Source organism: Oncorhynchus kisutch, linkage group LG13 (assembly GCF_002021735.2).
Source record: "Oncorhynchus kisutch isolate 150728-3 linkage group LG13, Okis_V2, whole genome shotgun sequence".
Classification (NCBI taxonomy): Eukaryota; Metazoa; Chordata; class Actinopteri; order Salmoniformes; family Salmonidae; genus Oncorhynchus; species Oncorhynchus kisutch.
The window spans coordinates 74308209-74331797 of record NC_034186.2 but is presented as its reverse complement, the minus strand read 5'-3'; the positions used below and the strand labels follow the sequence as shown (position 1 = coordinate 74331797).

The window sequence follows — 23589 nt, the reverse complement described above, 5'->3', positions numbered from 1 at the left end:
GGCCTCCATAACCAGAGATGGGGGATGGGAAATAAGATTAGCTATTGTTATGCAACATCCCTTAAACCATCCATTGTTAGCTACATAATACAGTAGTTTGATCCTTAATTTCAGAAAAAAATATTGAACACCAGTCCAGTCTCCTTTGACAGCAAAAGGAATACTCTGACTTAAGAATATAAGACAGTACAATTTATTTTCATCAAACAGTTCAATAAATGTTTCACAGTTTTTATGTTGTTTTCATTTCCCCTGGTTTTATACAGCATCCCATGAAACCCATTCTTTAAACAATACAGGTTTTAAACAGATGTTGAAACAGACTAAACAAAGGGACTAGTTGGAGCTTGACTGCATGATGGGTTGCTATTAGTAGAAAATGAATGTAAATCAACACATACATGAACTTTGGAGATATTTACCGATGAGAAGCTTCCGTTTTATCATGCTAAGATACATCAATTGTCCTCAAACAAAGTCAAATTATGACAAGACAACTATACATTGAATCATATTAGAAAATAATGAAACATGTTATATATATATTAGAGCAGGTTTCCCGAACTCAGTCCTGCCCCCCCCCCCCCCCCCCCCCTTTCCCTAGTACTGCACAGCTGATTAAAATCATCAGTCCTGCCCCCCCCCCCCCCCCCCCCTTTCCCTAGTACTGCACAGCTGATTAAAATCATCAGTCCTGCCCCCCCCCCCCCCCTTTCCCTAGTACTGCACAGCTGATTAAAATCATCAGTCCTGCCCCCCCCCCCCCCCCCCCTTTCCCTAGTACTGCACAGCTGATTAAAATCATCAGTCCTGCCCCCCCCCCCCCCCCCCCCTTTCCCTAGTACTGCACAGCTGATTAAAATCATCAGTCCTGCCCCCCCCCCCCCCCCCCTTTCCCTAGTACTGCACAGCTGATTAAAATCATCAGTCCTGCCCCCCCCCCCCCCCCCTTTCCCTAGTACTGCACAGCTGATTAAAATCATCAGTCCTGCCCCCCCCCCCCCCCCCCCCCTTTCCCTAGTACTGCACAGCTGATTAAAATCATCAGAGCTTGATGTTGAGTTGGTTATTTGAATCATCTGTGTAGTGCTATGACAAAACCAAAACATGCACCCGTGGGGGCCCCAGGACCCAGTTTGGGAAACCCTACAAGTTGAGGACATAAGTTAAGCACAGGATGGCAGTTATAAAGACAGGAAATTATACTCAATATTTTTGGGGTTGGGGAAAATATCTTGCTTTATTTGTTATGAAGAATAATTAAATCGAGAAGCTATTACTTAGATGCATTTTGTCCCAAACAATTCTGAGAGATTAATTGCACCAAAATAAATAAACAATATTTACAAAGCATGGAAATAATGTTTAATAAATAATGAATACATTAAATAAATAATAGCTACACATAGACTTTTAGAATAAAAGTATATAGAAACATAGCTTGTTTTCATCTTTTCGTGCAGTCTAAGAATACATCTAAATTAAACAGCTCTAAAATTATATTGTATACACTATCTTTATACAAATGTTGAATGAGTACTCTCAAATACAGGAGTTAAGATTGTTTTCTGGCCCCAACTGCTGCCTACAAGTATGACTGACTGCAATGAAAATCGTTTTTACAAAGTTAAGATTTCAATCCAAGCTTCCACATAGACAGATACATGACTAAAAGAAAGTGCATCCCCCAGTACATACTGGGTAAAGACAACCGAAAGAAGCAGGTAAAGAAGAAGGTAAGCTGGTACACAATGACTCCCATTGCATAGCCGTCAATCCGTTTCAGATTTTACAAAGCTTCTTCGCCTAGGACTTCGCCTAGGACAAACTGCCTTTGCCATCAACCACTTCCAGCCAGTGTCTATAAATCGACCCTAGGATTCAGTGGCAAAGGGAGGAGTTATTATATCAACAACCTTTCTCGTACAAGGACTGGTAGCTGGTTAAACCTGGAATGTGTCCAGCTTTTAGAATGGGGGTCTTTTCTTTCCGTTGCCTGATCGATAAAAAAATAGCCTCTGAGAATGGTTATGGTTGGAGGGGAATCCACTGGCCACTCTCAGAAGGTCCCTGTTCTGAGGGTTACAGAACAACTCAGAGGATTCCGGAACCCTGCCTCACACCAAGTGGGGGTCATCGGCTGGGCTGACGGTAAAACGCGAGGATGTCACTGGGTTGGCCCCCACGGGCGACCTCGGTTTGACTGACAAGTCCCCTTTTCTTTTGGAGTCTTTGCCTTTGCTGTTTGCTCCTGGTAGAAAGACAGGAGCATGGTGTAAGTAAGGGAATTAAGGAATTACTACACTACAACTATGCCATACACAAACACACTGTACTAGGGTTGGAGTAAATACTATTTGAATTCAGGGGATACATTCTAACACATTTCATGAAATCAAATTGACCCCTGCAACACAAAACATAAACAAAAGCATACAACTGTAAATGTTATAAAAAATTACACATTACACAAATGGTATATCATTAGTTAATATACTCTATACGTGTGTACAAACATCCTCTTGTAGAACCGAAGCACAAAAAGGCCCATACTCCCAAGTTAAAAATAAACTTTCTCTCCTAGTAAAGCTTTGAACTGCAGGCTGACAGAGATCATGAAAGTAGATTATTTTGGTGTTGATGCTTTTCTATATACAGTCTATTCAAAACACCCAGAGGGGATCAGCCAAAACTCTCATTATTCTGTGGAATGAAGCGATCAGTGGGAGAGACTGAGAGCGGACGGCTTCTGGAGACAGAGTGGAAAACACATCTTAGACGTGCATTGTTGAGCACCAGATTTATGTCCCCACTCCAGTCCCCATGTCACAGCGGGATAATTACAAGAGATACATTTTGGGGGTGCATATTTAGAAAAGGGGTTGGTGTGAGGGGTTCTCAATTTCAGTGAGTGGGGATCAGATGGGAGCTGTCCAATGGGTGTTTGTTATTGTAGTAATTTCATCAAAAGCTTTTTATTGGCTCTCAGAAGGGAATGATGTACAGGACCGTTATATGGTTTCTAATAGCAACATGCATGCATACGTAGTACGTACCATGCAAATCAAATTTAGTGCTTTTGTTAGGAGCTGGAGCTGGACTGGTGCAGGTGGAACTACTCAGCTCACTGGTTGGAGTTTCCTGTTTCAGAAACAGAGAGGAAGAGTCAGGGACTGAAAAGGAGCAGAGACAGTACATGTACATCCAATATAGTGAAAGTGTTAAAAGCCCAAGTGTAACATGGGACTCAATATATGAGGGGGGGGAAAACTAAACAAACACCTGATCAAAGAGATAGACAGTGACATCATCAAAAAAGGACACGTTTCTCCCTCTGTCTTTCTCTTTGTCTATTGGTTCCCTTGGCGACTTCAGCAGACTCCTGAGCCCCACCCTTTTGCCAACGTCTGTTTCAGTGACAACAATCACCCTCCTGGAGCCTTCGTCTTCCTGTTCTTCTTCCTCATCCTCATCGGGGTCACTTCCTGGGGACACACCCCTCCGTCTCCCACTCCTGTCTCTGTGTAGCCCGCCCTCCCTGAACCCGCCCTTGGGACTGGAGGAGAGAGGGAGAGCAAGAGGGAGAGGAGGGAGGGAGAGGGAGAGGGACAGGCGAGCCAGTTTGGCTATGAAAGAAGAGAGGAATAGATAAAGTCAGACATGAAAGATGGTGTCAGAAAGCACCAATCTATCCATTAAAACATGTCATTTACACACCTGCAGAGTGGGTGAATGTCAACAATGCATCCTATTCATACACATTTTCACACAAAAAAGGTCTGGAGGTACCTTTCATTGCTTGGTTTGCCACAGGCTGAGTGGGTGTAACTTCTGGCTGCTGGATCACAGTCAGTGGTTCACTGTCAGTCGCATCAGACTCACTCTGGGGTTCAGAATTGGGTTCGGTGTCCGGCTCCTCTTCGCTAAGAACAGAAAAAAAGATATCTTCTTTTATTATCTCTCTGCCTGCCATCATTCAACACAACAGTTTGATAAATCTCAAAATACATAGAGGGCAGTGGAGGTTACTGAGGGGAGGACAACTCATGATAATGGATGAAATGGAGCCAATGGATTGGCATCAAACCATGTGTTTGATGTATTTGATGACATTCCACCGATTCTGTTCCATCCATTACCACGAGCCCCTCCTCCCCAATTAAAGTGCCACCAACCTCCTGTGATAGAGAGAGCATACCTTCCTACATCCTTCACACTGACTGCGTCTCCGCCCCCATCGAAGGACTGGTCCCCCCATGGGCGGAGAATGACGCTGTCGCTCACTGTCGCCCCCCGGAGGACGTTCGTTTTAACGTTCTCACAGAGCGAGAACTGCAGTCTCTCCTCACACACCTGAAGAAAGGGAAACAGAAGAAGATAATAGGGGTATCAGGAAAATGGATATTGTAAATTGTGTAGGCTTATACTTTCATACATCTACAAAGTTGTGCAACTTGGGGTTAAAATGCAAGGCTAATGCTCACCTGCATCATTAGGCCATTTTTAGTGGGCATTTTTGAAAGCGACCTCTGGTCCTTGGAGTCAGGAGAATGACATGGTGAAAGGGCTGATGGGAACTGTAGTTCACGCCTCTCCTCCTGAGGTGAAAGTTTAGCCCCAGTTGGGATGTCTTGGACCGCCGATGGAACCAACCTGGCTAGCCAGTCAGCGCTCTCAGAGATTCCGTCAACTTCCTCTTTCAGTTCCACTCTCCTCTTCCCCTCAGGCATGGAGGTCCCACAGGTCGCTTCACCTTTATCGCTCTCTCCAGAACCCTTAGTTTTCTGCTCAGGGGTCTTCTTCATAGACTCCAACAGCTCCAGATTCTCCAGGAAGAGGTCACCCAGGGTGTCCTCCTCATCCCCAGATATGCAACACAGCTGCTCCAGTTTCTCAAAATCTTCCAGAGGCTCCTCGTCCAAATCCTTCCACTCAGAGATCAACAGCTCTGGGATGGTGTTGAGGGGACTCTGGAGGAATGACGGGAGTGTGGTGGTTGTGTTTTTCTGGGACAGGTTATTTCTGTCATCCTCGGATATGTTTGATGTAAGGCGGCTCTGTTTCTGGCTTTCACCTGAGAATAATGGAAGTGTTGGATGTACAGGTGAAAGGTCGAGGTTTGCAGAGATCCCTCTGCTGTGGGTTGTGGCGGGTGGTAAGGGGGGCGGCTCTGGGATATCAGTGTGAGGAGTGGGGGGCATTGTTGGGTCTCTCTCAGCACTGGTAATGAAATCTGAGCCTAAATAATCAAGGTTTATAAGACCGCGATCGTCGTCTATTTCTATGACAGAAGGTGGGGGACTAGGAAAATAATCATCTAAACTCTGTAACCTGTCTTCTTGCATATCAAGATCCATGCTAGGAGGAGGGCTGGGAAAGTCTACAGAACTGAACTGAAAGTTGTCTCCATGTGAACCAGACAGATCTGTACAAGAGGCTATATCCTCCAAGTCATTATCATTGGGATAAGACACCAGGTCGCATAGAAGAGATATGTCTCTTAAATCCTCACTTGTGTTTACAATGTCTACTCCCCCTTCTCTGTCCTCCCCCACAAGCTGGCGAGTAGAGTCAGCTTCTTCAATGTGCATGCTTGGCTCAATATGTTGTAATCCTGATAAATCTATCTGTGGTACTCCAGTAAGGCAGATAGATACACCCAAATATATACTCTTTACTGTGGGAGCAAGATGGTTGTCTAATTCAAAGTCCTGTTCTTTTTCTATGTTATTTTCGGCCATTGCCCCTTCTTCCATTTGGATTTCACTGAGATGATTCAACCTGTTGAAGTTCTGATTTCCCTCATCTTGAGCAATGTTTCCATCCAAGTCGTTTAGAAGAGATGCAGTTTGACTTTCACTGTCTCCACCCATCTCAGTGAGTGACCTGAACTGCTCCCTCCCTCTTGCATTGGTCTCATGCTCTGGGATTTCTCGGTTTTCCACCTCAACCACTAGCTGATCATCTTCAACATTTTGCTCATCATCATCATCATCAAACCTATCTGGATTTTCTATATTTTCCTCTTGCTGTACATCCACTGCCTGGGATAGCTGACTGTCAATGCTACTGGAGAGAACCTGTTTCTGGGACAACTCTCCCTTTATTTCCAGGTAGGCTACCCGTCCCTGCCCCTCGTCATTAGAAGTATCTTCACTATCTTGGAGGACGGCTGGATGAGGCTCACTCTCCGCCAGTTCATCGTTCTCCTCAGCCTCCCAGAATTCCCGGCCTACCACCAGCTGCTCCCTCTCCTCCCAGGTCTTTCCGAACGCTGAGAAGAATTCCAATCCGAGTTCAGCTTCCTGGCTTCTGTTCTCCGGCGAGGCCCACTGGTCGTTCTCCGATGGCCACAGGTGCAGGTCTCCCTGCTGGTAACGGTGACAGTCGAACTCGCCCCTCACCACTCCTTCCCCTCTCCCCTCCCCCTCCTCCAGAGTGTTCCACAGCTCTTTAGCCTTCATCTCCAGATCCTTAGATGACTCCCTGTCCACAGTCTCAGCAGATCCATCCTTCCTCAAAGACCCACTCTGGCTCCCCGTCACTGGTCCTCTTTGAGGAGATTTCTCCTTCATGGCGTTACACAGCTCTCCAGCGGCAAGCTGTTTCTCTGTCTCTGATTTGGCCTTGGCCCTCTCGTCTTCGCTTTCTTCTGAGTAACACAAGTTTCTCAGGCCAAGCTCATTGGCATCGGTGTGTTGAATCTCCAGATCTTGCCCGTCTTCTCTTTCAGACACCTCAGTGTCCCCCTCGGCCCAGAAAGAAGAGGACAGTTTGCTCTCTTCGTCATTGGTGCTCTCTCCGTCGTTGGGATCCAGTACTACTGGAATATCGTCACTGAGTTTGACCTCGCTGGTTTGAATACCGTAGAACCTAGATAGTCTGGATTCTCTGTTGTCATGGTCGCCATGTAACGCCGTCACTGGTTCCGTAGTGTCTTTCATGGAATTATCATTTTCTCTCTCTTCAATACCTGGGAGTTCTTCATTCTCAAGTTTGTTATCCTTTGTCTGAATGGCAGATATTAATTTCAAACAGTCTGTCTTAGTGGTACTATTAGAAGGCAATGTCAAGTCTTTGTCTGTGGAGTCATGGAATCTAAAATCATTTGACTCCACATGAGAAATCACACCTTCTGTGTAATGATTACAAATGTGAGTTCCATCATTGTAAGAGAACCCTTTGAGAGGTGCATCATCTAAATTAGAGAACAGCTTAGCTATAAACTCATTGTTCTCCTTGGTCTGTGAGTTATCAGACAGGAGTCCCGGATGGACTAGGCCCTTTTCATCTGACTCTCCACTCTCATTGTGGAACATTCCAGAGTCTTCTCTCTGTTCTGATTCTAACCCTGTTTTATGTTCTACTTCTTTCAGACTGAGATCGTTCTCCTGAATACTCGACATGTCTTTATATCCATCATCACTGTTTTGAGAAATATCCTGCACATGAGCATTCTGTTCAAGAACTGTCTCCTTTTCCCTCTCAATGTCAATTCCCTTATTTGAAATCCTCTTCAAGGGACTCTTTCCCCTGGTTTCTCCCTCATCCTCTAATTCTGTCTTCTCCTCTATTCCTGTCAGCGTCCCCCTCTCTCCGCCTCGTCCGCTGCCGGGTCTGGTCACGTTCAGTCCATCACTGCCCTTCCTGCTAAGCCCCTCCCCTTCCCAGTCATTGTCAGAGAAGTAGGCAGAGTCTCTGTGGGGGGTTTCTGTCCCCAGCACCCTCCAACCACCTGGTCCTTCACCTCCAACACATGGGTCACCTGGGGTCAGACAGTCGGCTGAACTGGGGGTCAAAGATGAAATGAATGAGTCTGAGGGGGTCATGGTGGAGAGAGAGAGGTCAGAGGATGGGTCCCAGTCTGGGGTGGTGGGAACAGCCTCAGGGCTCTTTTGACTTGGGTCTGACCTTCCTTCTTGGTTGATCTGTGAATTCTGTTTGTTGATTTGTAAATAGCTTTCAACATTTGGGTCATGTGACTGAGCAGTAGAACAATGTGATGTGTTGTTCTTCATTTGACTGTCACAACCTTTTGAACTCTCTGACCCTTCTTCCTTGTGATCTTTAGATTCAATTTGACATGCTCTATCTGTTTCAGATGTCTCTGTTGTTAAGTCATGTAAAATGTCATCAGCAACTTCCTGCTTCTGACATCCTTGCCCTGTGTCTCTGACCTCAGCATCACCTTTCATTCTCTCACAACTCCTTTCCCCAACATTATTCTGACCCCTGCTCTCTTTCTCATCTACATAAATAGGTGACTCATCATCACAGGGATTCTTTTCAGATTCTTCCACTCCTCCAGTAACACTGTCTCGAGATAAAGATTGAACTTGAGCTTGTCTTGTGAGCTCAACCCTTTCTCTGACTCTCTGTGTTTCTCTTACAGGTAAGGCTGGACCTTCTGAAACGTCCTCTGTTTTTGTACTGGGGAATGTTTGGTAAAGGAGGAGGCCATTTTTTGGCATTATCTCTGAGAACACAAAGTCACCAGGCTGGGGCTGAGAGTCTGGGTGAGAGTTGGTGTCAGCGGTGGGATCTGTGAGTGAGCTGGGTGAGTCCTTGAGACAGGTCGTGTCTGTGGGACATCCCTCTTCCTGTTTGACAGACTGTTTATTGGTTCCTATTTGCAGTACTGGAATCTCAGGCCGTATAGTGACCTTCATCTCACTCTTTTTTGCCCGTTTAGTCACTTGGGCGTAAATGGCCTCCGGTGCTACATCGTCTTTGCCTCTGTTTGATGTACGTATGGAACTCTCTGATTGGAAACGGATGGTCTGAGAGGAGTCAGGATCTATGCATATTGACTCATATTCTGGTGACATTGGAGTGGGTGACTGAGACAAGTCCTCGCAATGCTTGTTAGAGGAGGTTGCATTTTGTCTGGATATGATCTCCGTCAAAAAGGTCTCTGCTGATTGGATCTCCTTCAGGAACTCCTCTCTGGTCATCTGTCCCTTCTCTGTCTCCTTCTCCGTCTCCTGTGACTCCGACTCCTGCCTCCCCACTGTGATTTCGGAGAGGAGGGATCGGGATCTCCTCATGCCCCTGGAGTATGCCTCCTCGGCCTCAGCGTAGGACGGGAGGCCGGGGGCGCAGGTGTAGGTGTAGGGACGCGATCGGGAGCCAGGAGGGTGGAGGAACTTCACCGGATCTCTCTCCATGCCTGCATCCATCCTTCCTGTGTTTGTGATCTCAGTGAGGAATAGATCTCTCTGGATGGAGCCTTTCATCACCCTCTCCACCTCTGTCCCCATCTGTGTGTTTCTGTCTGGCCCCAATGTCTGTTCTGTAGAGCCCAGCTCTGTGGCCAGCGACCGGGACCGACGCATCCCCCCTCTCAAGGGCTGGAGGAAGTTCCCTGACCTCTCCCCATCCCTTTTCTTCTCCCGCTCTGTCTCTCCCTCCCATGAGGTCCTCCCCTCCTTGGACTTGGCATCATTTGACTCTGACACACTAGAGATCTCAGTCAGAAACAGGTGCATGGGGGATATCTTGGCGTCGGTTACGCTATCCGCCTGCAGTTCTGCGTCCTCCCTCCAGATGGCAGGCAGGATGGTGGCGAGGCGCGACTGGGTCCTCTTCATACCCCTGGAGAAGAGCTCGGCTGTGGCCGGATCCGCATCCTCTGACAAACTAGAGGTTGGGACGGTTGTCCCTCCCCCACTGGGTTTCTCAGGGGACATAAAGGGGGAGTCATCCTCATCTGAATAGGTGGGACTGGAGGACGAGTGCCTCTCAATTCTGGGGCCCCCGGACTCGGAGTGGGAGATGTTGCGGTAAACAGGGCGAAATACGTTCTGGCGTCGTACAGGAGAGTCAAAGTCTTTTGAGCGGAAATTGGATGTTCCCTTTGTGTTGTGCAAGGATGCTGTGCGCCGTACACCACCTTGTCGGTCTGAGTCGTCACAGGATAGTGGCTCTCTTTGAGAGTACATCTGGGGCTTACTGTATCTGGAGTAGCTACCTACACCATAGCTGTGATACAGGCCCCTTTGGGGCTTGTAGTGGGGTGGGAGAGGGGGAGGACATGTTTGGGGAGTGGGGTAGATGGGGTGGCTGGACTGGGGTAGGGAGGGGGACAGTGACGGGGAGGGGGGCATGGTCTGACGAGGACGGTGGAACCCTAAGTGATCATATGATGATGGCAGGCAGCTGCCCGTCAGAGGGTCCATCGTTTCTATCTTACCACTCATGGAATAGTGACCCAGCCCAAGTCCTACTCGGTGGTAGCCCAAAGGAGGAGCAGGGAGGGGGCGCGAGTGGAGGTGGTTGCCAGATGAGGTTGACATAGAACGTGGCTTGGGAGGCAGGACAGGGGCCTGAGAACCAATGGATGACCTACTGTCTCCTTCACCCCCCCCCTCCTCATCATCATCTCCTAAATCCACCACAGAGAAGTCAGTCACCCTACTGGAGGTGTCTTTGAACTCTGCCACCCCAGTGTTGGGGACTCTTATCTGGACTTCACTGGATCGGATGGTCTGGATGGATTTCCCTCCTCGCCCAGTGTATTCCTCATCAGAACTGTACGGCGCGCGTTCTTTGCCCAGCATTCCGCTGCGTATCTCCACTAGCTCCAGATCTCCAGGACACAACGAGTCAGAACGGAAAGATTGCACTTTCCCTTTAAGAGATGGGGACTTATCCTGAGGGGTGTGCTCCTCCAATCGGATGAAGTACTCGCTGGCGAGGGAGGGGCTACGTGCACTTATCACAGGGACAACAGTGGGTGTGTCCAGGGATTGTCTGTGGGAGGGGTTGACCGTCGGGATTGGCTGGGGAGGAGGAAGTGGTTGGTAGCCCCGCTTCGCATGGGCCTTTTCCCAGAAGTACTCAAAATTTAACCCTTTACTGGTCTCCGTGACTGTCAGGATGTCATCGAGTTCTGTGGAGGATGGGGTGATGCAGTTCCCCACGGCTTCCAGTAGAGGGTAGGAGTTCCCCCTGTCATCCCTCCCATACTCCCTCTCTCTCTGTCGTTCACTCGCTGCAGCCTGGAAGGCCGGAGGACGGAGAGAATCCCACCGTCTTTCAAATGACTCATCGCTCTCTCCTCTTCTTCCTCTCCCTTCCTCATACTCCTCGTCCTCATCCTCCTCGTCCTCTCCCACACTCCTTCGGGACATCCCTCGCTCAGCAGCCAGAAGGGAGGAGAGGAGGAGGAATACCTCAGCGATGGAGGGGCGTTGGGAAGGAGGGAGCCAGCAGGACTGCATGATCTCATACCTAGAAGAGGAAAGACAGGAAAGACAAACACAAAGATAAGGGGGATTGGAAATGACGCAGACAATTACATTGATGGAAGCTACAATCTATCTGCAGTATTAAAGCTGATGTACCTCCACCCCAAAAGAGAGGTTTGAGGGGATTGCATATATTAGCTTTGACCTTAATGATCTATTGACAAAGTAGGCCTTTAAAGTAACACATCTGTAATCAACTCCTTTCTTCATCAAATGCAGATATCATCAGAGAACCAAAAGTCAGCAAATGGCCCACTGACCAGTAGTCAGCATGGGAGAGTTTGAGCCGTGGCTGGGCCAGGGTGATCTGTCTCTCTCTGATGACGAAGGTCAACACTTCCTCATCACTCAGGTGCCTGTGAGGCTGAGAACCAAACTCAAACAGCTCCCAGATCACCACCCCCAGAGACCTGGGAGAAAAGGAAGAGAGATGGGAGAGAAATGGGAGAGAGTGGGAGAGAAGTGGGAGAGAGAGGAGAGAAATGGGAGAAAGAGAGGAGAGAGAAGTTGGAGAGAGAGGGGGGAGTGGGGGGAGAAGTGGGAGAGAGAGGGGAGAGAAGTGAGAGAGAGAGGAGAGGAGAGGGAAGTCGGAGAGAGAGGGGAGCGAGAGGGGAGAGAAGTGGAGAGAGAGGGGAGAGAGAGGGGAGAGAAGTGGAGAGAGAAGTGGGATAAAGAGGGGAAAGAGAGGGGAGAGATGTGGGATAAAGAGGGGAAAGAGAGGGGAGAGATGTGGGATAAAGAGGGGAAAGAGAGGGGAGAGATGTGGGATAAAGAGGGGAAAGAGAGGGGAGAGATGTGGGATAAAGAGGGGAAAGAGGGGAAAGAGAGGGGAGAGATATAAAATAGGAGTAGAGAGAGAGAGTTGGAGGATAGAGAAATACTCAAATTAGATAAGAAATACAGAATACAGCTTATTGAAATATTCAGTTGTTTATTTGTCCATTTTAGTGGCAGGTTGTGTTATTGTACGTACCACAGATTGCTGGTCTTGGTCTGGTCAGTGACGATCAGAGATCCTCTGTACTCCTCCAGAAGCTCTGGCGCTATCCACCTCAGGGGAATCCACAGCTTGTCTGATGTTAGGTAATAGTCATCCTACACAGATAAATACACACAGAGTGATGCATGGACTTGAAGATAAGCCATTATGGACATCCAATACTTTAGGGATAATAAACAAGGGGCTATGTGTTTTCTGGGAGATAATCAACCACCTGGAAGGTGTGTTCCATAACACGTTAAAGGAGCAGAACTGACCTTCCACGGAGTTGCATTATTTTGCAGAGAACGCATAGAGCCCCATGGTTATAATTTAAAACATTTATAGCTAGAAATGTGTTCATTTGCAGGTAGAAAATGTGTTCAACATCCACTGAAGTACCTAGCAAGTTTACTATATAGAGACCGTAGTTGCCATGGTAACCAAACAAACAGACTTGCTAGTTTAGCTAACCAAATTTGAGTCCTAGCTTGCTATTATGAAAATCGAATCCAACAATGCCAATAATGTTTTCAACTTTTGCTTTCAAATGCAGCTCAAGCATAGAACATGTAATAACTATACCCATTGATTTCTATCGTGCAAATATACTGTGGATTATAGGGAAAGAATGCCCTACAAGCCTATCAGAAACAATTATTTAACAATACCATGGTATAAAGTGGTATAACTTGTCTACAGGTTGTGGTGGTTCAAGCAAAGTACATGGGTAAGCACACATGCCCCCACACACACTCAAACATACCTTGTAGTGGTTGTGAGACAGCCCATAGTCTCCGATTCTGACAGTGAGGTCAGAGGTAAGGAGACAGTTCCTCAAAGCCAGATCACTGGAGAGAAAACAAGCATAATTCCTTTACTATCAATCACTCAATTACCAACCAATCAATCACTGGAGCTATTGGAACCCCACTGGAGCCAGAGAGAGCCAGGATATGACCTCACAGACCTGTGGATGTAGTTATTCTCGTGGAGGTGCAGCAGGCCAGAGGTGATTTCAAACGCCATCCTCTGCAGGGTCAGCATTTCCCGGGTCAGAAGGTCAGGGGTCATCCCATCTGACTTCCTCTGGGCTCTCAGGTACCTCTTCAGGTCACCCTGGTAACACATCACAAATATAATTAATTTCTACAACATCAATGAGTGTTACAAATATCATTAATTTATTACACCATCAATGAGCATTACCAATATCATGTACAGTATGTGATACTTAAAACAATCATAAGAACAATTAACATAGTTTATAACTTTGACCAGACATATTGAGCTATATATCAAGTACATTTGTACATTTATGCTGGAGAAATACCCGCTCCTAAGTGTTTTCCTGAACCTGAAGGTCCTCAAAAGCAGAAGGGGAATTGGTAATGAGTTAATATCACTAGAGAGAGAGAGCTTGTACTGGTGGTAGGACAGGAGAATAAGATACTTCAAATGATAAAAGGATGTGTGTTTCAATGTACAGAGGATTTATAGCTTATGTTATTCTGGTAAAGGGCTGCGGTATTGTTTCTCTCCCGTCCCTGGTCGTTCATTGATCTGTTTGAGTCATTGATTGGCCAGAGAGTCCAATCACTTGGGATTTCAGGTCTCAATCGGTCTTTGATTAAAGAGCAAGAATGAAAGCAAACAAACAGAGGCAGCAGGTGTTGAGTGTTGGAGCTGGAAACAACTGGCATAACATCACGTCACCAAGTATTTACATGGTTATTTGATGGGGGGAAAGGAAACTAACCAAACATATGTTTCCATGTACGGAAGCTATAGTCTGGTGTTTGTCACTTAATTGATCCATTTGAATCATCCATTGTCCAATCAGCTGGTTGCTCAGGTATCAATCAGTCTCTGATAGAAACACACTGATGAGAGAAAACAATCCTACAGGAATGGAGTAAATGTATCCTTTCCAAAACAAAATGGCCTCTCTTTGGATCTCCTCTACAATGTGCCCTCCTCTTCTTCTCCATCCCATAATAGTAGTTAAAACAGCATGGCCCTCACCAACTGACAGAACTCCATGACCAGCAGGAAGGGAATGCTCTCGCTGCATTGGCCCAAACACTGAAGGATGTTGGGATGTTGGAGACTCCTGAAGGCAAGGAAATAGAGAGGGAGAGAGGGGGGAAAGAGAGAGGGGAGAAAGAGGGGGAGAGAGAGAGGGGAGAGAGAGAGAGAGAGAGGGGAGAGAGAGAGGGGAGAGAGAGGGGGAGAGAGAGGGGGAGAGAGAGAGGGGAGAGAGAGAGGGGAAAGAGAGAGGAGAGAGAGAGGGGGGAAAGAGAGAGGGAAGAGAGAGGGGGAGAGAGAGGAGGAAAGAGAGAGGGGAGAGAGAGGGGGAGAGAGAGAGGGGAGAGAGAGAGGGGAAAGAGAGGGGGGAGAGAGAGGGGGAGAGAGAGGGGGGAAGAGAGAGGGGAGAGAGAGGGGGGAAAGAGAGAGGGGGAGAGAGAGGGGGGAGAGAGAGAGGGGAGAGAGAGGGGGGGAGAGAGGGGGGGAGAGAGAGGGGGGAGAGAGAGAGGGGAGAGAGAGGGGGGAGAGAGAGGGGGAGAGAGAGGGGGGAAAGAGAGAGGGGAGAGAGAGGGGGGAAAGAGAGAGGGGAGAGAGGGGGGAGAGAGAAAGATGATGAAACGAGAGTGGCAATGCAGCAGAGGATATGCAGTTAAAGTGAGCGAGGGTAGAGGAGAGAGGGGGATAACATCTGGGCACATTTGTTTGTGTAGGTTTACTTAGGTAGGTTTGTTAGTGAGAAAGTGGAGAGGACGAAAGAAAACAGACAGAGCTAGAGAGAGGGGGAGAGGACGATAGAAAACAGACAGAACTAGAGAGAGGGGGAGAGGACGATAGAAAACAGACAGAACTAGAGAGAGGGGGAGAGGACGATAGAAAACAGACAGAACTAGAGAGAGGGGGAGAGGACGATAGAAAACAGACAGAACTAGAGAGAGGGGGAGAGGACGATAGAAAACAGACAGAACTAGAGAGAGGGGGGAGAGGACGATAGAAAACAGACAGAACTAGAGAGAGGGGGAGAGGACGATAGAAAACAGACAGAACTAGAGAGAGGGGGAGAGGACGATAGAAAACAAACAGAACTAGAGAGAGGGGAAGAGGACGATAGAAAACAGACAGAACTAGAGACAGGGGGAGAGGACGATAGAAAACAGACAGAACTAGAGAGAGGGGAGAGGATGATAGAAAACAGACAGAACTAGAGAGAGGGGGAGAGGACGATAGAAAACAGACAGAACTAGAGAGAGGGGGAGAGGATGATAGAAAACAGACAAAACTAGAGAGAGGGGGAGAAGACGATAGAAAACAGACAGAGCTAGAGAGAGGGGAAGAGGACGATAGAAAACAGACAGAACTAGAGAGAGGGGGAGAGGATGATAGAAAACAGACAGAACTAGAGAGAGGACGAGAGGACGATAGAAAACAGACAGAACTAGAGGGAGGGGGAGAGGATGATAGAAAACAGACAGAACTAGAGAGAGGGGGAGATGACGATAGAAAACAGACAGAACTAGAGGGAGGGGGAGAGGACGATAGAAAACAGACAGAACTAGAGAGAGGGGGAGAGGACGATAGAAAACAGACAGAACTAGAGAGAGGGGGAGCGAGAGAGATGACAGAGAAACATGTGTTTCTATATGTGACAGAGAAAAAGGCAACTGTAAGTGTGTATGAGAGAGAGCGAGAGATAGAGAGAGATGGCGGGCCAAGTGTCATTTTAATCTAAGTTGAGCATAATAAATAGGTCAGACCAGTAGTCATCTGTCACTCCATGTTACAGTTCTAACACTGCCCCATTTGTATGCAGCATGCAGTCTCTAACTACCAGCATCTCAATATGACACACGACAATTAAACACATCTACTGATGTGACTTGGTCCATGTAGATGTTTTTCAAACAGCACCAAATCAACCAGAGTGAAATACAGGTTGGGAGTTAACTGTGAAGTTAATCCCAATAACTGTGATTTATATACACTGAATGAACAAAACATTAGGAACACCTGCTCGTAACATGACAGACAGACCAGGTGAATCCAGTTGAAAGCTATGATCCTTTATTGATGTCACTTATTAAATCCACTTCAATCTGTGTAGATGAAGGGGGAGAGACAAGTTAAAGAAGGATTTTTAAACCTTCAGACAATCGAGACATGGATTGTGTATGTGTGCCATTCAGAGGGTGAGTGGGCAAGACACAAGATTTAAGTGCCTTTGAATGGGGAATGGTAGTAGGTGTCAGGCACACTGGTTTGCGTGTGTCAAGACCTGCAAAGCTGCTGGGTTTTTCACACTCAACAATTTCCCGTGTCTATCAAGAATGATCCCCCACCCAAAGGAAAATCCAGCCAACTTGATACAACTGTGGGAAGCATTGGAGTCAACATGGGCCAGCATCCCTGTGGAACGCTTTTGACACCTTGTAGAGTCCATACCCTGACTTGAGGCTGTTCTGAGGAAAAAAGAGGGTGCAACTCAATATTAGGTAAGTGTTCCTAATGTTTTGTACACTCAGGAAACCACAAAAACAAATAACTTAAATAAAAGTGTCTGATGACACAAAATGTCAGTTTCTCTGACCTGTATGGCTCAGACTCAGCCAAGAACTTCCTCTGCTCCAGAGGGCTGGCACTGACCCGCAACTCCTTCACCACGGCCTGGGAGGAGCTGCAGTCACACAGCACCTCCGCTAGGATCACCTGAGGGAGGGAGAGAGAGAGGGAAGGAGGGAGAGAGAGAGAGGGGGGAGAGCGAGAGAGGGAGAAGGAGGTAAGGAGAAAGAGAGATGTGGGACAGACAGGAGAGAGATAGAGAGGAGGGAGAGAGGAGAGAGAGAGGGAAAAGGAGGTAAGGAGAAAGAGAGATGTGGGACAGACAGGAGAGTGATAGAGAGGAGGGAGAGAGAGGAGAGGAAAGGAGAGGGAGAGAGGTAGGGGAGAGAGATGGAAGGAGAAAGAGATGTGGGACAGAGGGGGAGAGGGGGAAAGAGAGGAGAAGGAAGGAGAGAGAGAGGGACAGAAGAGAGGGAAAGAAAGAGAGAGAGATCAGAAATATAGTGGTGTAGGAAGAAGACATAACTCATGAGAGCTGGTAGGAAGCCAATATTAGATTTACTGAGAAGCTGTTAAAAGGATGCATCTTTTAGAGGAAACATGGGGTTGAGAGACATTTGGAAGAACTGCCAGATCCAGCTACCACCATTACATGATGACGTCACAACTGAGGGTGGAGGTATGAGTTGGTGATCTCACCTTTCCAAACCAGCCATTTCCTATTTCCTGAAGGTAGTTGAGAGTGTGCCTACGGAAGTACTTCGACTTAGAGTCTTTAGAGACAGAATAGAGGAGATGAAAAGAGAAAGACACATGAATTGTGGTTTTCTGATATCCATCAATTTTTCTAATATTCATGTGCTATATACTGCCATCAGCTCCAGCTACAGAGAGTCTGCCTTAGTTACCTGAGCCATCCTGCAGGGCGAGGCAGTTAGCCCTGTCCCTGAGTGGGAGGGTGTAGACCTCCGGGAGGGAGGGGCAAGAGGACAGACTGTCCTCCTGGGCGGGGCTAGAACCCCCAGAACACTCCTCCCCCTCTGCATTGTCAAACTCCTGATTTGACAGGAAAGAACAGAGGAAGCGTAGAAGATTTAGAGATATTGTACGTTTGAAAAGCAGTGATCACCAAGTCTGGTCCCGGGAGATACAGGGCTTGTATGTTTTTGTTCCAGCCCAGCACCAACACACCTGATTCAGCTTATTAAACTCTTGTTTATTACCGTAGTTGATTAGTTGAATCCGGTGTGTTAGTTCTGGCCTGTCTTGGAACAAAACCCTACACACCCGAAGCTCTCCAGGATGAGGGTTGGTGACCGCTTTTCTAGTGGATGTGTCAATAGCCTAAAGTGGTTTATGTTTCTAAAGAAATTGGGCAAGTGTAAACAAATAACTGGTGGGCAGACACCATATTACTTTCCCCTTGTTGCCTGTGTTTTCACATCAGTTAAGATGAAGGAGGGGAGCCAATTTAGATAATTGAGATGCACCCAGTGTGCTGGCTGAAATGTCACAAAGAAAGACCGATCTGGATTTAATATGAGGAAATCTATTAAATGTAAACAGACCCAAAGCTTTCTGGCTCATGCGACATCTGTAATACTTCTGGTAAAATGTGGTGCTGCACATGCAGCCAAAGAAACAATGAACCATCCAAAGATCACAGATTCAAAGACAATAGATTCATGGAGGGTTTGAATTATGTGGATGCCCACCGCCCCTGTGGTGCTGGGCCCTTCCATGACAAATCAGGACATTCCCATATGCTTTAACATTGTTACAGCCCTCAATGTTTAGAGTTTCCCGAAGGGCCAATGTGTAATATGATGCCTATATCTATTGATCTACAGTCGCGGCCAAAAGTTTTGAGAATGACACAAATATTAATTTCCACAAAGTTTGCTGCTTCAGTGTCTTTAGATATTTTTGTCAGATGTTACTATGGAATACTGAAGTATAATTACAAGCATTTCATAAGTGTCAAAGGCTTTTATTGACAATTACATGAAGTTGATGCAAAGAGTCAATATTTGCAGTGTTGACCCTTATTTTTCAAGACCTCTGCAATCCGCCCTGGCATGCTTTCAATTAACTTCTGGGCCACATCCTGACTGATGGCAGCCCATTCTTGCGTAATCAATGCTTGAGGTTGTCAGAATTTGTGGGTTTTTGTTTGTCCACCCGCCTCTTGAGGATTGACCACAAGTTCTCAATGGGATTAAGGTCTGGGGAGTTTCCTGGCCATGGAGCCAAAATATCGATGTTTTGTTCCCCGAGCCACTTAGTTATCACTTTTGCCTAATGGCAAGGTGCATCATGCTGGAAAAGGCATTGTTTGTCACCAAACTGTTCCTGGATGGTTGGGAGAAGTTGCTATTGGAGGATGTGTTGGTACCATTATTTATTCATGGCTGTGTTCTTAGGCAAAATTGTGAGTGAGCCCACTCCCTTGGCTGAAAAGCAACCCCACACATGAATTGTCTCAGGATGCTTTACTGTTGTCATGACACAGGACTGATGGTAGCGCTCACCTTGTCTTCTCCGGACAAGCTTTTTTCCAGATGCCCCAAACAATCAGAAAGGAGATTCATCAGAGATAATGACTTTACCTCAGTCCTCAGCAGTCCAATCCCTGTACCTTTTGCAGAATATCACTCTGTCCCTGATGTTTTGTCTGGAGAGAAGTGACTTCTTTGCTGCCCTTCTTGACACCAGACCATCCTCCAAAAGTCTTTGCCTCACTGTGTGTGCAGATGCACTCACACCTGCCTGCTGCCATTCCTGAGCAAGCTCTGTACTTGTGGTGCCCCAATCCCGCAGCTGAATCAACTTTAGGAGACGGTCCTGGCGCTTGCTGGACTTTCTTGGGCGTCCTGAAGCCTTCTTCACAACAATTGAACTGCTCTCCTTGAAGTTCTTGATGATCCAATAAATGGTTGATTTAGGTGCAATCTTACTGACAGCAATATCCTTGCCTGTGAAGCCCTTTTTGTGCAAAGCAATGATGACTGTACATGTTTCCTTGGAGGTAACCATGGTTGACAGAAGAAGAACAATTATTCCAAGCAACACCCTCCTTTTGAAGCTTCCAGTCTGTTATTCGAACTCAATCAGCATGACAGAGTGATCTCCAGCCTTGTCCTCGTCAACACTCACACCTGTGTTAAAGAGAGAATCACTGACATGATGTCAGCTGGTCCTTTTGTGGCAGGGCTGAAATGTAGTGGAAATGTTTTTGGGGGATTCAGTTCATTTGCATGGCAAAGAGGGACTTTGCAATTAATCTGATCACTCTTCATAACATTCTGGAGTATATGCAAATTGCCATCATACAAACTGAGGCAGCAGACCTTGTGAAAATGAATATTTGTGTCATTCTCAAAACTTTTGGCCTCGACTGTACACAACATGCATGCAGACAGCGCAACACAATAGACAAGACGTGTGAATAAGTCTCTTACATGATGGAGACTTACATTGAATCCCACTCCTCCCTTCTTACAGCACAGACAGGTGAAGAGCAGTAAAACAAAGGAGACGAGCCCCGAGCAAGAGATGAGAATGACGACGTAGGGCGGAGAAGAGAGAGACGCAGCCCTGGATTGAGAGACTGAGATATGGCGGGAGAGAAAAGGAGGAGAGGAAAAGGTTAATACGGTTAATGGGCCAGGTAGTACTTCCTGAAGGAAACACACAGTTGTTAGGTTGAAGTGTTGGTGAGTGGATGAGTGAGTGGGGGAAAGAGAGGCTTCAGAGAATTGGGTTGAAAAGTATCAAAGTCATTGTTACATATTGAGATTGAGGAGGAAAACCGTTGGAATTGTTTCAATAGAGGTACGTTTGAGACAAAGCGGAGGATCCCCAATGAACAACTGTCATTGGAGTTTTGGGAGAAGCAGGAAAAGGAAATCAACTTTGGAGGAAAGTCAGGAAACCATCTTCGGAATCAATAAAAGAGAGGAGAGATCAGAATTAAAGTTAAAATCAGGGAAGTCTACCATTCCAGTTAGGAAAGAGGGGGAGGAGGGAGGGGGTACCAAAAAAACAACATTCCTTCCAGGAAACACAGTTGAAAAGCAGGGAGGGGTGGCGTTGTCATTTTGGGGAAATTGCTACCGGGGGAGGGTTGGAAAATTGGAAAATAATCACTCAAATCAGGGAGGTTGGCTACCTAGGTGAGAAGGAGGAGTTTGGGGCGTTTTTTTATATATTTGTACCTCAACTTGGCCGTTTGTGAGGAGCGAACCATCTGTGAAAAAGAGAAGGGGGAGGGCAGGGTGGTTAAAAACCCTTCACAACAGTAGGCTACTACTTGTTTGTTGTATCTTTCAATTTTAAACCCTCAAATCAAAACCAGCATCAACACAATCAAAAATGCATATTTCTAAATGAACTTGTTGTCAATATTATTTGTTTTTCCCCATATACAATTTTACAAAAACACTTCTCCAACTCCAGAAGGTGAACCTCTGAGTACACATACTTGTCAATAAACTTGCAGGTCAAGTACCAATTCAGTACAGTACTTATGAATATCAACCACATTGGAACCAGAAAACGCAAGTACTAGAGCTACTCTGTTCTCCCCTGCTCATCCTATTCCATCATGCCCTGTATTCATCACTACTTCTAGATATTGACTCACTATTACGACACAGTAATGAATAATGCAAAACCAAATGTACGTTTCCCCATCCATTTCATGAGCTCATTGATTACTGAAAGCATGGCGTGAAGATGCATCAACAGTCCAATAATAGTCCAAACAAAAGGCTTTAATTGATGTTTACCCTATTGGTAGATCAATGTGTAAGCTTAACTGGGATGAACCATTTTGGCACATCCTCTCCTCTGCCTCTCCCTCTAGACAGTACACAAATCTTACAGAGGTGTCCAATAACACACCGAAAGGGAATCCAATCACAAATAGGCTTTTCTGATCAATGGAATATTTTCATGAGATCATTCATGAGTGGAAAATGCAAGTTACCCCTAAAAAGACATTTATGAAGCACTTTGAGCACTGCTTTAAAATATATAAATAACATCATTGAACATTGTAATTAGCATTAAGGATGTCTTGAGCTCATATGTTGTATGATTCCATCCTCCAACAGCTGTTTTATGAGAAAAACACTCAAACCTCTACGAAGGCCTAAAAACATAATGGTCCATGTTATTCTAACACATTCAAGAGTGACGTGTAAATTCTAAGTAAGAAAAGCTACTAAAAATCATGAGTATGAATTTGAGAAAGATACAATGAATTATTGGCTCATCATAAATGTGTAAGAATTTCGTTGACTTATGTACTGGACTGCAGCCTATGCAAGCCTATAGCCTGGCAGTAGAATTACATTGGAAACTGTTAAAATAGGAATAACATGTTGGCCTGTGTGAAATTCAAACTCTTTCACATAAGTCTATTTTAGAATACAATCATATTTTATGTAGCCTATCCATCGGCAGTATAGATGCACAGTTCCTGGGCAATTCTATTATTCTATCCCTAGACAGCTGTCCAGACATACACTGCATATAAATAGGTACACATAGCAGGGGCCTATTCCACCAGCTCCAGTTTACGGCTCTTATCAAAACAATACACCAGAACACCATGACTGCAAACGACAATACACAAACAAAATACTGCGATGCCTAATAAAAGGAGGACAAAATAAAACGGATTTTGTGGATTTTAAATGGAAATTCAAAGATTTTTATCATTAAACCCAAGTGGGACAATATAGATTTGATATACACATGAATAATACAGTGGCGATTAATTTAATATTCATTGGGCGAATTTCCGTTTTGACATGCCATCGAGGCTATTGATAAATATCACCGAAATAGGGTCGCAGATCCTACCGAATTCTCCTGGCTACTTGATGATAATAATGTGGCCATTGTCTTTCTGATTTCCTCCCCAGTGTTATAAAGGCATATTGCCTACCATAGCCTAATCATATCAGTTTAGAAAGATACAATATATCGTATTATTGTTGAGGCTGTGTCAGTGTGTTTTGGCCGTAATATTTCAGAGTACCTATTCATAACCCTCTCATCTATCCCCTCTCCCACCTCCCCTCTCTTCTTTCTCCCAGCGTCAATATCATTCCAGCTCACCGACACCACTCACCTTCTCTCTGCGGGGCTCCAAGGGCTCTCTCCGGGTTGAAGTACGACAACATCCCCGCCAGCACTATCACCCAGCAGTGTCGTCGCATCGTCGCGGGATCCACCACAGCACAATCATTCGAGCGACGCTTTCGGTCTTCTCCTTCTCTCCGCTACCGTATACTGGTCTGGCGCTGTCTTCCCCCGCTAATAAAGAACGTCTCCTTGTTGTTGTGTTCCCCTCTTCCCCTCCTCCGTTTGATCCCCCTCTCCTAGTCCGCTACTAAACACCGTGTAAGAGACGCTCTTTTGTGCATCCCGTCCTGCCAACCCAACCCATCAAATCCAGAACCGTTACATCAGTGGTCTCTCCACAAAAACGGCGACGAAAACAACAAATAACCCCAATGAGGTCAAACCATGCGCTATTTTTCCCCGTTTCGGCTCTTTCCCCTCCGACACCAGTATGAGGGCGACTGTAGTATTTATCTCCCGTTAAACATCGGCTACGTCAGACAAAAGTTAGCTTGCATTATCATGGTTCGCCCGTGGTTTCATGCTAGTGCGTCTGTCTTGCTTCTACACTCTGCTGTCTCGGGCCCGTTTTATTTCGCGGTGCTGTGCGTCTGTATGCACCTGCTAGACAAATGAATGTATTAT

The 23589-nt window shown here is 46.2% G+C and overlaps 1 protein-coding gene across 3 annotated transcripts; it reads right to left on the bottom strand.

Moving 5' to 3' along the window:
• Positions 1 to 1021: 1021 nt before the first annotated feature.
• Positions 1022 to 23552, bottom strand: LOC116353141 (uncharacterized). 3 transcript variants are annotated; one of them, XM_031787301.1, is made up of 16 exons: positions 22952 to 23552; positions 20271 to 20419; positions 17718 to 17865; positions 17509 to 17582; positions 16838 to 16956; positions 14254 to 14341; positions 13199 to 13347; positions 12995 to 13079; positions 12223 to 12344; positions 11510 to 11659; positions 4485 to 11232; positions 4199 to 4353; positions 3790 to 3923; positions 3283 to 3626; positions 3057 to 3141; positions 1022 to 2251 (listed from the first exon to the last, which is right to left on the bottom strand). In XM_031787301.1, the coding sequence occupies exons 1-16, from the start codon at positions 23037 to 23039 to the stop codon at positions 2118 to 2120; spliced, it is 8772 nt and encodes a 2923-aa protein (XP_031643161.1). In that variant the 5' UTR covers positions 23040 to 23552; the 3' UTR covers positions 1022 to 2117. The 3 variants fall into 3 exon arrangements, with proteins under 3 accessions (XP_031643161.1, XP_031643163.1, XP_031643162.1); XM_031787303.1 differs by having other exon boundaries at positions 1221 to 2241; XM_031787302.1 differs by having other exon boundaries at positions 1221 to 2251; positions 20286 to 20419.
• Positions 23553 to 23589: the final 37 nt, after the last annotated feature.

Bases quoted from the DNA above. Each gene is read 5' to 3' on its own strand.
- LOC116353141 (XM_031787301.1), bottom strand. From the start codon at position 23,039: ATGCGACGACACTGCTGGGTGATAGTGCTGGCGGGGATGTTGTCGTAC. The intron at 12,345-12,994 runs GTATGTTTGAGT...TTATCTGTGTAG, and splicing joins TGTCTCACAACCACTACAAG to GATGACTATTACCTAACATC. The intron at 3,627-3,789 runs GTACCTCCAGAC...CTTCTTTCATAG, and splicing joins GGCAAACCAAGCAATGAAAG to CCAAACTGGCTCGCCTGTCC.